Source organism: Periplaneta americana, chromosome 1 (assembly GCF_040183065.1).
Source record: "Periplaneta americana isolate PAMFEO1 chromosome 1, P.americana_PAMFEO1_priV1, whole genome shotgun sequence".
NCBI classification, from domain to species: domain Eukaryota; kingdom Metazoa; phylum Arthropoda; class Insecta; order Blattodea; family Blattidae; genus Periplaneta; species Periplaneta americana.
Window position 1 is genome coordinate 26,028,061 of NC_091117.1, and position 14,826 is coordinate 26,042,886.

Genomic DNA, 14,826 nt, shown 5'->3' on the forward strand with positions numbered 1-14,826 from the left:
AAAATGCGTTTTTCTATACTGTACCTCATGAGTTCATGACACAACTCACATACTTGACTCAATACAATAATGAAAACTGAAGGAAACAAGATGTATTATGAGGGTAAACATAACCATAATACCTGAGAACAAGTACAGGCCAGCCACTGACTGGTTTCTTTGAACTGTGGTAATGTTTTGTCTCTTTACTCAGTAGAAGCAGTCTTGGAAATGTTGGTGATTTCGTTTTTCATTAACAGCAATGGAAAAATTCCTATCTACACCTCATCTAAATAATTCACCATTGCTTCTTCACTCATTTAGATTAAGTAGAGATTTCTAAAGAAAGAAAAGTGTAACCATTACTAATAAAAATGAATTGTATATATCTTTCAGACTGTATGAAGATGTGGCAAAAAAGGGTTCCGTTATTGTGCATGGCCTGGAGGAAGTGACTGTCCATAATAAAAATGAAGTGTATTCGATTATGGAAAAAGGTTCTGTAAAGAGACAGACAGCTACCACTTTGATGAATGCACAATCCAGGTAAATACCGGTACTTGTTTTATATTTCGTATCTACTGATGTATCATACAAGATGTTCAAGATAAGGAATTGATATATTTTGTCATCTTTTAACAGTCGATCACACACAATATTTTCCATTACTGTGCACATAAAAGAAAATTCACTGGAAGGTGAGGAACTTCTGAAAACTGGAAAATTAAACCTTGTTGACCTGGCTGGAAGTGAGAACATAGGTCGGTCAGGAGCTATGGATAAGAGAGCCCGTGAAGCAGGCAGTATTAATCAGTCACTTCTCACGCTTGGACGTGTCATTACAGCTCTAGTGGAGAGAACACCTCATATACCTTACAGGTACGTGCAATAGTAAACACACTCAACTTTTATGTCATTTTTTCTTTTATTTTTTTGTGTTAGGCAAATTGTGTAAAATGAAAATGAAGACGTTTGTGTGTAATTTGTCATTTGTGAAATGTGTCAAGTGGTCCCACGTGGCCCACATCTGTGGAGTAATGGCTAGCGCGTCTAGCCGCGAAACCAGGTGGCCTGGATTCGATTCCCAGTCAGGGCAAGTTACCTGGTTGAGGTTTTTTCCGGGGTTTTCCCTCAATCCAATATGAGCAAATGCTGGATAACTTTAGGTGCGGCTGCAAAATGGTATTTGTCGAATACAGGGGGGAGAGCCATTAATCCTTCCCATTGTAGACTAAGGAACCAACCTGGACAAATACCCAATGTCCCATCCCTACCTTCCCGTGGTGCAGCTGTTAGTAAGCATAATGTTATAAGCTGAACTAAAGGGAGGGGCTACTCATCAATTAGCACTGGTCAGCTTGATGAGTTAATGACCGAATTTGGTATAATTTTCCTCTATTCAATACCTAATTCTCTCTTTACCCTTTCTTACCCAGTCCTCTGACTGAACTCTTACTTTCTTCGACCCCGACAGTATTAGAGCATTCGAGGCCTAGGGGTTCATTTCCCTTTCCTTCCTACATTTCTGTTCCTAGTGCTGACCTGCTGTGGCACTAAAATCGTCCTCCAGTGGCTTAAGGAGGGAAAGCTGGTGATCAACAAGATCTCCCAGCTAGGTCCAGTGGACCCGCCGACCAACAGCAGGTGTGGTCCTCCAGACATTCTGGGGGTTGTGTGTGAGTGAAGTAGCCACCAAAACATTAAAATATGGTGTTCACTTAAATCGGCTACAACTTTGAATTTTCACTCTAAATTTGATAACACAATCTCAAGGGAAAAAATGGAACTCTCTGCATCATAACCCACAGTTGATTCCCGATTTACCACGCAAATCGTCTGTAACTGCATTTAGATTGGCAACAGGCCATGACTGTTTGGCCAAGCATCTGCATAGAATTGGAATATATCAGTCTCCTAACTGTCCATTGTGCAACTCAAATCAAGAAATGGATTCAGACCATCTCAAAATCTGTGCATGAGTGGCTAACCATGACAATATCTTTGAAAAATATTGGAGTGCAAGAGGTCAAATGACTTTATTGTCAAATGCCTGACATTAGAAAACAACAACTTTAGGTACTGGATCCCGGACTCATTTCACCGGCATTATCACCTTGATCTCATTCAGACGCTAAATAACCAAAGATGTTGATAAAGCGTCGTAAAATAACCTACTAAAATAAAAAAAAAGGTCCCACTTGTGAGTAGTTACAATTGATAATTGGAAATGATTTAAAATACTTCTTAGTGGTTGTTTGAAAGTTAAGAAAATTCACTCAGTATTTCAGAATTTAACTACTTCGTTTTCCTTGTATAGTAAAACTTGTTCAAAGCAGAATTGCGAAGGACTGAATTTTTTGCGAATTGGACAAATTTCCATATTTTAGAAAATGGCCCAAATCTTACATAAATTATACTGTACTTCCTTAGACTTATCACAAACTTCATTCCACATAATATTATTTCTCTTCTTGAAACTGTCCGGTCATTCTATTGATGTTTTAAACTGATCATTTCCAAGAGATCTGGCTCCCTCCAGAACTATATTTTATAGCATCAAACTGGATATATGGATGTTTTTTGATCTTGCATTGGTATTAGAGATGAGATAAACTGTTCTTTTTAAGAAACAGTTTCGACTGTAACTGTTTCATGAACGGAGCTGTTCCAAAATAACAGTTTCAAAGAATCAGTTTCATAAGAATATGTTTACAACATCAGTGCCAACTGTTTCAACCTCTCATCTGCTTCGGGAACATGTTTCAAGGCCCTTGAATCGACTTTAAATCACCTGTTCATTGTATTATGACAACGAAAGATAGTTTTTGTAGGTTACTGTTAAGGGTACAGTAAATAACTACTATTCAAAATGAATCAATTTTAGTAAAAATAACGGCAAAAACTTATTACGGCGAATGCCAGTAGGGGAAGTTATCCCCATCCGCGCCGCTCGGCACCTCGCTCACATGCTCTCTCTCTCTCTACTGTCTCTCTCTACTATATGTCCCGCTTCGATGGATCACTGCCTACCACATTGTAATATGCATTAGACAATACGCATTAGACAACTGTCCACAACCGCAATGCAATATGCATTAACTCGCCTGTTAACTTTGCACGTCCTCGAAGTAACACAATAGTCTTTTTTTCCCACAGGTTGGACACTCGTAATGAGTACACGTCTTCGGTACGGATCATCACTACACGTGGTTACGTCTGTACACGAAGTTGGACACGGACACAATGAAGCGTTAACACTTATGCCACCCCGTAGTCAACCCCTACCAAGCGACATTCACAAGCCCACCAGTTTCTACCCACGCTATTCGGTCATTGTCCCCTTCTACAATACGTTATGGCAGTTCCCTTAAACATAAATAGATTCATTTTCCCTTCTAACGCCAACTCGCCTCGGTAGCCGAGAGGTCTAAAGCATGAACAAAAAGCGTGCGTTTAGGTTTAGTTACGAACTTTCTTGGATCGAATCTCCCCTCCTGCGAAGTCGTAAGAAAAAAAAAAAAGAGAGAGGCATGAAGCAAGGAACAGAGAAGGAGAGGGAGAGAGACTGACAGGACGAAGTTCCTCTTTTGCTTCGTAGATGTCGTTACTCCTTTTGTTCCACTTTCCTACACTAGATGTCACCCCACTCTAAACCCCTATTTCCACTCTTTCCCCCTAGGGTGTGTGGTGAGCTTGTATGGGAAAAGTGGAAAGGGGACGTGGGCGGAGCTTTGCGTTCGCCGTATTACGTTTTTTCCAAAATAACGCATATAACCCTAGGAGAGTTTAATAACAATGACATTAGCCGATATTTTTCGCGGTATATCAATAATTAACACTGTGTCAGGGCACCATGAACATATTCTCCATCAATGGACAGCTAATAATTAGGAAATTTATTAGGGAATTTGATTCGTTGCACGAAGGCCGTGTGGAACATGGATATTATATCTACTTTCGATTGGAGGTCAATGATAACGCTACACATGGCCTTTGCAGACAACAAAGAAGAGGAAAACTGTTTATAAACTGAACTGTTTATCTGTTGAAACCATGTGGAACGTTGAAGTTATCACTGGAGCAGTGTAACACTCTTTGGAACAGTTGGGACAAATTATATATCACGAAACTGTTTCGATATGAAACAGTTTCAAATAAACTGTTCCAGTTTTTTTTAACCATCTCTAATTGGTATACCATTCCCACACTACCTCGTTGATTTCTTCGTTTTGGTCCTGATTATTTTTCGCTTCCTTTCAATTTGACAGTTTCCTTGCAGCCGCTCATTTATTATTTTATCTTTTTTAAGTGTGTTGTAAATTTGCATTTTGCTACATTTGAACTGTGTCATTATATTCAAGAGCTTATCATTTTGCTTTGCTTCAGTGACTTCAGCTTTTTCATTCAGTAATGTAGTGTAGGATTTCGCCATTTTTTTTTCATTTTTCATTTCATTTCATTTATTGTATTCCATAGATCTTATATTAACATTGAAGCTTTAAGATGTGGAAAAAGCAAAAATTTTACAACATTACAATTTTTTGGCGAGATGTAGTGAGATGTGAGGCCGAGGATTCGTCACAGATTACCTAGCATTTGCCTTATGGTTGGGGAAAACCTCGGAAAAACCCAACCAGGTAATCAGACCAAACGGGGATGAAGTGAGGTGAGCTGAAGACTCTCCATAGACCACTCGGCATCTGCCCCACGACTGGGGAAAACCTCGGAAGAAATAAACCAATCAGACCAAACAGGGGCATCCAATCCAAGCCCTGAATCAGCAGGCCAGCGAGTCTGCCAACTGAGCTACAGTGGTGGCTCTTTTAAAAATATATAGTACATAGCATTCAGATTATTAAATTTACAAACCTAAACGATTACTCAGTTGAACTATAATACAGTGAAACCTCTCCTTACGGACACCTCCAAGATACGGACACTCCTCATAAACGGACAGATTTTTATGTCCCAACTGAAATAATATAGAAATAATGTTGAATTTAACTCTCGTTTACGGACACTCTCAGACATGGACACGGACAGCTGTTTCACAGTCCTAAAGCTTGCTTTACCTCCTGACTGCGGACAGAACTTGGATTTCAAAACCTAATGTGTTACAAAAATGGAAAATTTAGTTTTCAGAACTGTACAGAAATTCCTTACCATAAAAGAAGACAATAAGGATCTCGTAGGCTACCACTAGCCCAGCTGGCTACCCCTTGTTGCCTGGAAGTGGGTGGATAAACAAAGTCATAAAATTTAACTTGTCTGATGGGTCCGAGGTTTCCGCGATCGTGAAATTGTATTTGACACATGATAGGGTTAGTAGGATTTTTCTCTTCACTTCAATCAGTTCTGTTTCGAGAGACATGGCACTTGAATGTAAAGGTTAAGTTGAAAACTGTGAATTACAGTACTGCAGAACTGTAGACCTAGAATAAAATTGCATGGCATAGTACTGTATTTTCCTTTTTCAGTCTTATCTACTGTAGTTAAAATTTGCAAAGAATTTACTGGAGTATACTATATTTAGAATTAAACTAAAGTAATACATTTCATTTAAAGCTTGAAGAAATACATAATGTGTAAGTTATTATAAATTTACTGTTACATTGGGGAGCCTCCCTCCCAATAAAGGACACCTTCCAGATGCGGACAGATTGTTACGTCCCTTTGATGTCCGTAAATGAGAGGTTTCACTGTATATGATACATAGCAAGTGAGTTAATTCAGTTTAAAAGCATAGACATGGAATTTGTGAACTTAAAATTTGTGAATAGAGTTGCTATACTTTGTCTAATTAATATTTTTTTTTTCAAGGGAGTCGAAGTTAACAAGGCTGCTACAGGATTCTCTTGGTGGCCGTACAAAGACCTCAATCATAGCTACAATATCTCCTGCAGCTTGCAATATTGAGGAGACTTTGAGCACATTAGATTATGCACACAGAGCAAAGAACATCACAAATAGGCCAGAAATTAATCAGAAACTCACTAAGAAGGCTCTCATCAAGGTAGGATCAAGAAGATTAATGTTTTTATTTTATGAAAATAATTACTTTATTTCTCTTAAATCAAACACTCAACTGAAGATGGTGCTTATAAAGTTTCAGCAATGATTTATTACAATTGTATGAATATGTGTGTGCAGTTCATAAAAATAAAATTATTTGTTACTTGTGTTTCCATACAAATTTCTGGAAATATGATAGTTGCCTAAAAAGCATTAAGTTCTACTTAGATATAAGACTTTCTCCACAGTAGGTATTCACAGGGAGTAACTTGGGAATAGATTCTGACCTAAAAATGCTGCTCGTAAATGGAAAGACACAGAGAGATGTGTATGCTGTTGGATAAAGGAAGGCACGTGCATCAAACTATATATGGACAGGTGCTATCGGTTGTCTCACATTTAGCCTGTTACTGTGTTGCTTTGCATTGTGATAGATATCACCACATTAAACAACTTGTCATAGCATTAATGTCGGCACCTCAGTTTATAGCTGGAGTGTCACGCTAGTGAACGCAAATTGTTCTGGCAGTAAAATCTAAATTTAGACTGAGGTAAGAGGACTGAGAGGCAAATTATAGATTAAAAAAATTTCGAAGGCTCTCAAGAAACCTGTCGTAAAGTACTATTGTGACTGATGAGTTGCAGTTAGAGACCATTGTGACTGATGAGCTGCACATAGCCAAGCAGAGGCCATCGTGACTGACGACCTGCACTTAGTGAGCTGGAGCCATCATGACCGATGAGTTGTACTTAATAGGCAGAGGCCATTGTGACTGACGAACTGCACTTAGCAAGCAGAGACCATCATGACTGACGAGCTGCATTTACGAAGCTGAGGCCATAACGACTGACGAGCTGCACTTAGCAAGCTGAGGCCATCATGATTGTCGAGCTGCACTTAGCAAGCTGAAACCATTGTAACTGACGAGCTGCAATTAGCAAGCTGAGGCCATCATGATTGACGAGCTGCACTTAGCAAGCTGAAACCATTGTGACTGACGAGCTGCAATTAGCAAGCTGAGGCCATCATGATTGACGAGCTGCACTTAGCAAGCTGAGGCCATAACGACTGACGAGCTGCACTTAGTAAGCTGAGGCCATTGTGACTGACGAGCTGCACTTAGCAAGCAGAGACCATCTTGACTGACGAGCTGCACTTAGGAAGCTGAGGCCATAACGACTGACGAGCTGCACTTAGTAAGCTGAGGCCATAATGACTGAGCTGCACTTAGCAAGCTGAGGCCATCATGATTGTTGAGCTACACTTAGCAAGCTGAGGCCATTGTGACTGACGAGCTGCACTTAGGAAGCTGAGGCCATAACGACTGACGAGCTGCACTTAGCAAGCTGAGGCCATCATGATTGTCAAGCTGTACTTAGCAAGCGGAGGCCATTGTGACTGACGAGCTGCACTTAGCAAGCTGAGGCCATCGTTACTGACGAGCTGAGGCCATCATGGGTGACGAGCTGCACTTGGCAAGTTGAGGCCATCATGGGTGACAAGCTGCACTTGGTAAGCTGAGGCCATCATGAGTGAGCAGCTGCACTTAGTAAGCTGAGGCCATCATGGGTGACGAGCTGCACTAAGCAAGCTGAGGCCATCACGACTGACGAGTTACACTTGGCAATTTGAGGCCCTCATGGGTGACGAGCTGCACGTAGCAAGCTTAGGCCATTATGACTGACGAGCTGCAGTTAGCAAACTAAGGCCATCATGAGTGACGAACTGTACTTTGCAAGCTGAGGTCATCATGGGTGATGAGTTGCACTTAGCAACCTGAGGCCATCATGAGTGAGCTGCACTTAGCAAGCTGAGGCCATCTTGGTGACAAACTGCACTTATCAAGCTGAGGCCATCAGGGGTCACAAGCTGAACTTAGCAAGCTGAGGCCATCGTGACTGACGAGCTGCACTTGGCAAGCTGAGGCTGTCATTACTGATGAGCTGCACTTACGAGGCATCAGAGGTCATCATGACTGACGGGCGCACACTTAGGGAACAAATCGAGACTATTGTGACTGACATGCTGCAATTCAAGAGCAAACTGAGACTATGGTGACTTACGAGTTGCATTTAGAGGGCTAGCCGAAACTATTGCCAGTTGACGAGCTGTGCTTAGAATGCAAGCAGGGGCATGTGGGATTCGAAACACAGCACCTGAGTAATATCACGAGCAGCATACCCGGAGGCTGTAAAATTCTCAGATAGCCTAAGAGGCAGAAGCATCAAATTGTTGCGCATGAGATATCACCATGCAACACGAGCCCATGAATGTGGATGTGGAAGTGATCGACCTATCATTCAACTGAGCTTACAGGTTTCCTTATGCAGGGTGTTGATGTGATACAGTGTAGGTGCCAATGTGCATGTTCATATTAATCAGTTTTCGTGACATGTTTCCAAATAGGAGTACTGCAATTAAGGCAGTTAATTGCAAAGGATATAACTTTTCTTTTCTTCATCTTTCTTGACTAATTTTCCACCTTATCATCATACTTTTTCACCCTATCAGTTTCAGTAATCCACATAGCAGTCATTAATTTCATTCCATCAACAATCCTTCCGAACCACTTCTTTCCAACCCCCTGCTCCTCCTCTTTCCTCCTCCTCATCCATGACCTCCAAAATTATAGTTGTAGACTTTATGTAATCTTGAAACCATTCTTGCTCAAATACTGTTTTTGGAAGCAAGTTATTATTTTTGTATACTTGTTAAATTGAAATTAAACTACTAGTAGATTAAAACCTTTTAACAACATAACAGTATTAATGAAGGATTTGCATTAAATTAATACTTAAAAAAATGCATGATACTGATTAATAGTGAATATTTAATTAATGTTTATGAACGTACATATATTACAGCAGTTACAGTTTTTGACAACCAGAAAAATCCTGCCACCATCTGTGGTTTTCTAACAAATCATTTTTAAAATGAGTGAAAATGGAAGCTGACATTTCCTGTACACTGTACAGTATCGTTCTTAATGCTGTGCAATTACAGACACAGTGCAAGTCCTAAAACTGCAAGATTACCTCTGTCTGGGCAGTGAGGTGTTGGGAGGTGTCACTCTGACAGTAGGTTGATTATAATATTGTTATTGGGTGGTGAAAGCACAAGCCTGTCTATTTTATCCATGCAGCTGGTACTGTAGTACCACGTGCATTCTTGGTTCAATTGGTCATTAAAGTTTGCTTCTTTTTGACTTAATTTACTATAGTATGACATCACCCCTCTATTTCTGATCAGAGAGAAATTTCGGGGCTAGACGAATCTAGTAGGATCGAGGTATGGAGTTTATTTATGTGAATTATAGTGAGGTAAAAAAGAAAAGTAGTGAGAGAGAGAGGGGGGGGAGAGGGAGGGAGAGAGAGAGAGATTTTTTTTTTCTCAGTCGTAAAACTAAAAATTGCAGAAAAATTGGTTTTATTTCGTACCCTCACCCTCATTATTTCGTATTACTGTCCGGATTAAGATCGGCTATGGTGATTGGAAGAGAACCTAAAATGTGGTTAGCGATTATTTAATGATATTAATCCAGAAAGAGACATTAATTCTGCGGATCAACTGTTTTTAATCACCTGAATGAACCATTGTTGTTCATTAGCTTTGTCCATGATTATTTAGTTCCTGGCCTCCTTATTCTCCATAGTGCGAAATTGATATGCGTACTGAAGCATTTGTCTTTTTGATGTAAACCTACATTGGGGTCATGAATTTGAGACAGTACTTGGAGAATAATAGTTTATAAAATTATGGCAAAAATTATAATTTTGTACGTTTTGAGACCTGAGAAATCCGTAAATGGAAAAATGAATAGATGGCATAATTAAAAAAAAAAAAACGCTCCTTTGCACACTGCATTGAAGAACTTGTTTTTGGAAACGTGAAAGTATTCCTTCACCTCGAATAACTTTTGTATGTAGAGTTTCTTCTTAAAATGAAATATAGCAAAGCTACAAGTAGTGTTCCTTGTTATGTCTACTCATATTGCAAATCTTCCTGTAAAGTTGATTTGAATTATTTCGGGGGAAAAATTGTTCAAATCAACTTTACAGGGACTGAAAGCTTGATTTGCATAATATACGTCACTGTTCGTTAACAGAAAACCCCAATTTAAGTCACACAGATTTAGTGTGCACTCAATGTTGGTTGCTTGACGGTTGTCTGCCCACTTTGAGGTCTGTGGATATAGAGGGAAAAATTGGATCATTGTCTGATAGAGTTCCCGGGTAGCTCAGTTGGTAGAGCGTTTGTACGTTTAACCCAAGGTCCCTTGTTCGATACCTGGCCCCGGAACAATTTTTCCCTCGAAATTATTCCTTCTCATATTGTATACAAACACACATGGGTTTAATATACATATCTTGAAACAAATATTTAAATTATCAGAATTTATTGTGTATTATTAAATGAAAAATATTAAATAGACACACGTCTTAAAACCTGTTTATAGTTTGGAGAATCGTAAACATCTCCATACCTCAGTAATTACTCGGTTCTTCTAATTTACGCGACACGAGTAGCTTGTCCGGTGGAGAAAGTGAAGTTGGAAGGCAGACGGGTCCGAGTTAATAACTTGTGGCCTTGTGTTTGGAGCCCTGCTTCATCTTGTGTAGGAGTGGCACTTCTATACCATTTTTCATCCAGAAAAGCTGTTAGTTGTTAGAATTATACGTAGATATTTTATTGGAAATAGTGATTCAGTGCTGCTTGTTTTCCACTACCTCCGTTTATGGTCAACAGAGAGCTTGCGAGCTGTGTTAAAGGCTGGTGTACATTTACGAACAACTAACGGACAAAACACGAGCGTTTGCTGACTCAATTCGGTTGATCTGGACGGCGCAACGAATGCGAACCGATCGCTCGTTTGTCGGTACATATTCGCATTCGCGGTGGACGGGACATTTTCACTTGTTTTGTTGACATACAGTAGTTTGAAAGAGAATTCCGCGCCGTGGCGTCGTGGTCTAAAGCATTCTGTCTAGGACGCGCGCTACGGAGTGCGCGCTGGTTCGAGTCCTCATGGGGGAAGAAATTTTCTCCTGACATTTCGGCCAGTGTATGGGACCGGTGTCCACCCAGCATCGTGGTGCACTTGGGAAGCTACGATAGGTAGCGAAATCCGGTTTGTCGGTACATCATCTAGAATTCGCATTCGCGGTAGTCGGGACATTTTCACTTGTTTTGTTGACATACAGTAGTTTGAACTAGAATTCCGCGCCATGACGTCGTGGTCTAAGGCATCCTGTCAAGGACTCGCGCTACGGAGTGCGCGCTGGTTCGAGTCCTCATGGGGGAAGAAATTTTCTCCTGAAATTCGGCCAGTGTATGGGACCGGTGTCCACCCAGCATCGTGGTGCACTTGGGGAGCTACGATAGGTAGCGAAATCCGGTTTGTCGGTACATCATCTAGAATTCGCATTCGCGGTGGTCGGGACATTTTCACTTGTTTTGTTGACATACAGTAGTTTGAACGAGAATTCCGCGCCATGACGTCGTGGTCTAAGGCATCCTGTCAAGGACTTGCGCTACGGAGTGCGCGCTGGTTCGAGTCCTCATGGGGGAAGAAATTTTCTCCTGAAATTTCGGCCACTGTATGGGACCAATGTCCATCCAGCATCGTGGTGCACTTGGGGAGCTACGATAGGTAGCGAAATCCGGTTGCGAAAGCCAGCCATAACGGCTGGGGGGATTATCGTACTATCCACACGATACCTCCTTTCTGGTTGGATGATCGTCCACCTCTACTTCGGCACGTGGGCGTGAGACCAGCAGCCGGCTGGTCGGTCATGATCCTTTATGGGCTGTCGTCCCTCGATTATTATTATTATTATTATTATTATTATTATTATTATTATTATTATTATTATTATTATTATTATAGTTTGAAAGAACTAGAATCTCTTCACAGTACTTTTTTAATTCTGATGTCAACAAAACAAATTGTATTTATCCGCAAGCGATTACAGTGATTGAATCAATAACACAGATTACTACTACTTATTTCAAGTGCCAATGGCAGGGTATGAGAACTGAATCATTAATGGTCCACGAGCAAATAAAACTAACATCGCTTTAAGATGAAGGTTATTATACAGTACCGGTAACTAATAATTATAAATTAATGAAATTAACGTTACTTTCATTAACAACCGCCGTCAGATAATGAAACGATGTCTTCTAAATCGATCAGGTTCACTCTCCACTTTTCAAAGATTTTCCTAGTTTGATTTTTTTTTTTTACCGAACGACTAGCCATTGCTTCTGTCATGCTATTTATTGTCACTCAAAACAACTTCCGGCTGCGCACGGCACTGTTCATTATGTAGTCAATTCTTAAACTGAAAGAACATAGGTGTTAGGGATATCTGTGACGACTTTCAAAATCACAGCTCGTAGAAATCGCCATCTCCGACCGATATGTGGTTCGTAGCCATGGCGACTGATGTACAGTACGTATATGTGATAGCTCCAGAGTTACGAAAACTGAAAGTCAGAAGATTAACTTGAAGGACAACATATCTGGGATTTAATTAATTTTCGTCCCACTCAAAGTTTAACGTCGACAACTCTTTGATACTGAAATACTGAAGCTATGCACTCGCTATACTCTTCCACGAATGATTCACGTATTCATTCGTAAACATTCTTGGGCGAATATACGCATCCACACATCGCAAAAACCTCAGCTCATAGCGTGTGCTCGCCGCGCTAGTTAGTATTGTTGATATAAGACATGACACCGGTATAACTTATCAATTCGCAGAAGAGCGATAAATGAGCCGTTCAGAGCAGAAGTGGTGTAAGTCAAGAATGGATATTGGGGATTAAAGTAAAGATTCTGTAAAATACAGCGCAAAGTAGCAATTAATATTCAATTCATTTAAACTATTAGTAGTCAGTGGATAGCAAGAAGGACATATTAATTGCTACTTTGCGCTGTATTTTACAGAATTTTTACTTTAAACCTCACTACCCAATTTTGACTTACACCACTTTCGCTCTGAACGGCTCAAATATAAACAGCTGTTGGCTCGTGATGAGAAACATTCACAATCACCAAGAATCATCCAAACTCAAAAATCACACTGTGATAAAGTCGCTGCTATACAGGGTGGAAGGGGACCGAGGCACCAAAATTTAAGAGGTGATTCTACATGTTAAATATAACAAAACTTTGATTACACTTTTCCTTCGATGAAGCACCGTTAAGCCCGAGAGAAATGGCTGATTGCTATACAAACAGATAGGTAAAAATAATCTAAATAGTTGATGTCTTGAATATATATATATATATATATATATATATATATATATATATATATATATATATATATATATATATTGCAAATTAAACCGTTTAGCCATGAATTTAAATTGAATAACAGCGAAAATCGTTGAAATAAATCTTGCAACGCAGCGCACGTCGTGTGTTACCGACTGAGTACAGCAGAGGGGTCCACACCTGTGTAGTAACGGTCAGCGCGTCTGGCCGCGAAACCAGGTGGCCCGGGCTCGAATCCCGGTCGGGGCAAGTTACCTAGTTGAGTTTTTTTCCGGGGTTTTCCCTCAACCCAATACGAGCAAATGCTGGGCAACTTTCGGTGCTGGACCCCGGACTCATTTCACCGGCATTATCACCTTCATTTCATTCAGACGCTAAATAACCTAGATGTTGATACAGCGTCGTAAAATAACCCAATAAAATAAAATATATAAAAACAGCAAAGGGAAAGAAAGGTAATGAGTGCAGGCCGTGATTGCGTAGAGTTATTGCAGTAGCCGTGATGTTGCCAAATGCTTCATAGAAACATAACGATTTCCTCTAAAGGGGTGAACGTTAGAGGAAACATTTATTTAGATTTTTGAAATCTCTTCTTACGATCTATTACCGGTTTCATTTTGGTGCAGAGATTACCATCCACTTTGTATACCGCAAGCGTCAACAGAATTTCACTCACGGTGCATCGGATCCGTGGGTCTTGGAAAGCACCGCTTTATTTTAAATAGTACGCAGGTCACGTTGTATTGCAGTGTTGGGAGACCTATTAAATTTTGTCGATTTTTATAAAACAAGATAGTCTGTATGCTCGTAAATTACTTCAATTATTTTCTACTTGAAACGAGCAATAGGCCTTATCCAAGGTCTCAGTAAAATAGTGTCTGTGCGTGCGTGTATGATGTTCTGAACTGTAGAATTGGTTCTAGTCCTCATTTTACGTTGTAATACATGTGCTTGCGAACTGAATGGCTTTGCAAGTTAAACCATTTCATCCGTAATGTTGCTGTTGAGCTTATAGTCGTCCGCAACAGCTATAAAATCGGCGGATTGGTTCAGGTCGCGCTTTCAACTATTAAGACCGTGTAAATCGGAATATTAGTGTCTAGTTCAACTTTTCTGCTCATAAAGAGAGAGAACACATTTCATGTAAGGTGTTTTGTATTCTTCGCTGTCTCGAAATGTGGCGTTTCTAGCTACCAATCCAGTGGATTTGGGCTATATTCCCGGCCAAAAAGTGTATAACCTATTTATAGCCAACCCGTAGTGGCTGGGTGTATGTCCTTTTTATTATCTCTTTGCCCTGATTTCAAGCCGTGGTCTTGTGCCATGGAGTCCAGTTTTTGCTAATGTCTCGTATAATGTCGGTTCGTACTCTTAAATTTGCGGTTCCAAGGCAAAGTTTTTGCCGAAAATGAGATTTTTTCAATGTGTTGTGCGTCCTAATGGTATATTTATTGTGACAAAAGATGACACGCATATCTCTGTTATCTTTCTCTCTAAACCGTTGTTATGAAACATGATTACTATGATTTTATGCAGTCGTTCAAAC

The 14,826-nt window shown here is 40.2% G+C and overlaps 1 protein-coding gene across 2 annotated transcripts in view; it reads left to right on the forward strand.

Annotated features, from left to right (window-relative positions):
* LOC138692222 (kinesin-like protein Klp61F) overlaps positions 1 to 14,826 on the forward strand; it is a 163,657-nt gene that overhangs the window by 11,389 nt on the left and 137,442 nt on the right. For both annotated transcript variants that reach the window (XM_069815389.1, XM_069815474.1), the window contains exons 5-7: positions 376 to 525; positions 622 to 858; positions 5,800 to 5,992. In XM_069815389.1, the coding sequence (XP_069671490.1) occupies positions 376 to 525; positions 622 to 858; positions 5,800 to 5,992 (580 nt within the window). The remainder of the gene's footprint in view (positions 1 to 375; positions 526 to 621; positions 859 to 5,799; positions 5,993 to 14,826) is intronic.